A 1,927-nucleotide genomic window follows, 5' to 3' on the forward strand; every position below is an offset into this window, starting at 1 on the left:
GAAATTTTCCTGCGAAAAAATTCGTATGAATGAAAATTTGTGGTTTAAAATTTAAAATATAAGATGAAAATTTTTTGAAAAATAATGAAAATTTACAGAAAATTAAAGAAACAGCAGGAAAAGATGATCCGGATCCGGCAGCATTCCTACTTGCTGTAAAAGAAGTAAATAGACTTCTGGAGAATGATCAATTCCCAAGATTTAAACGATCTGATGTTTATATTAATTTCCTGGAAAAAGTTATGCCACGATCATATGCTGATAAATGGGCAACTAGTTTTGAAGCACTTGTTGGAAATCAGGTTTAAATCCCTTTTTTTTTTTCTTTTCTAATTTTATTTATTTTATATTTTTCTATCTAGCAAATATAAATTTCTTACTTGTACAATACTTTACTTACTCTTACCTTTTTTTTTTTTTTTCATTTTTCATATTTAAACTCATCAATATATTATATCATCGAAATTTAAAAAAATTATTCTTTGACCTTTATTAAGCTAAAACTTTTACAATAATTCAAAAAATTGGGTTCAAATTTTTTTTTTTTTTGTTTCTAATTTTGGGAAAGAAAATTTGCATGGAGGTTTTAATCAAAAAAAAAACAAATTAATTTTGTATATATTAAATTTTTGAAATATCATATATAGAAATAATTTTAAATGTTAAAAAAATTTTTTATTTAAATTCAAATTTTAGGTTGGTCGATATTATTTCCGCTATTTCCTGCGAAGTATTCATGCCGAAGAAAATTTACGTTTTTGGGAAGCGGTAATTGAGTATAAGCAAACCAAAAATAAAAGTACTGCAATGCTTAATATGGGTCGAAATATTCAAAAACAATATTTGGTTGAAGGAACAACCAATGAGGTTAATAGTCTAGCATTAATTTTTAATTAAATTCAAATCATCGTTAATATTGAAATTAAAATGGCTAAGCAATTAATAAAATAAACAACCACAACAACACTAACTGAGATAATATAGTAGCCATTGGTAGTAACAAAAAATAACAAAAATAACAATGACAACAACAATAATAAAAAACAATAATAACAGCGAAAAAAACAATAGCAAGAGCAACAACAACAAAAACAACAGCAAAAAACAACAACACAACTAATAACAATAGTAACAACAAGCAACAACAACAACAACAACAACAACAACAACAACGAAAATAACAACAGTAACAACGAGCAATAACAACAACAGCAACAACGAAAATAACAACAGTAACAACGAGCAACAACAACAACAACAACAAAAGCAACAGCAAAAAACAACGAAAATAATAACAGTAACAAAAGCAACAACAATAACAACAACAAAAACAACAATAACAATAGTAACAAGAAAGAAAAGACAACAACGAAAAGAATAATAACAGCAACAACAACAACAACGAAAATAATAACAGCAGTAACAACAAGCAACAACAACAACAACAACAAAAACAACAGCAAAAAACAACAACGAAAATAATAGCAACAGTAACAACAAGCAAAAACAACAAAAACAACAACAGCAACGGAAACAACAATAACAACAGTAATAAAAAACAACAACGAAAAGAACAATAACAGTAACAGAAAACAAAAACGAAAAGAACAATAACAGTAACAAAAACAAACGAAAACAACAATAACAATAGAACCAGCAAAAAACGATAACGAAAACAACAATAACGACAATGAAAACAACAATAACAACAGCAATAACAAAAAACAATGAAAATAACAACAAAAACAACAATAGCACTAACAATAACATTTGCATGAACAATAATAATATTCACATTAAGAAAAAATAACCTTATTAATTTTACTATTTATTTGAAATATTTGCAAAAACACAATATACCATGTATTAATATATTTTAACATTTCAATAATAATTTCATCGATCAAAGGTTATAAAAAAAAAAAAA

General features: G+C 25.5%; 1 protein-coding gene across 1 annotated transcript in view; it reads left to right on the forward strand.

Annotated features, from left to right (window-relative positions):
• LOAG_15103 (RGS-3 protein) overlaps window positions 1–1,381 on the forward strand; it is a gene marked incomplete at both ends in the record, with an annotated part of 2,251 nt that extends 870 nt beyond the window's left edge. The window contains 3 exons of the mRNA XM_020448896.1: window positions 99–302; window positions 697–874; window positions 1,140–1,381. Coding sequence (XP_020300988.1) covers window positions 99–302; window positions 697–874; window positions 1,140–1,381 — 624 coding nt within the window. The remainder of the gene's footprint in view (window positions 1–98; window positions 303–696; window positions 875–1,139) is intronic.
• Window positions 1,382–1,927: the final 546 nt, after the last annotated feature.

This window comes from Loa loa, assembly GCF_000183805.2.
Source record: "Loa loa unplaced genomic scaffold supercont3.282, whole genome shotgun sequence".
Classification (NCBI taxonomy): domain Eukaryota; kingdom Metazoa; phylum Nematoda; class Chromadorea; order Rhabditida; family Onchocercidae; genus Loa; species Loa loa.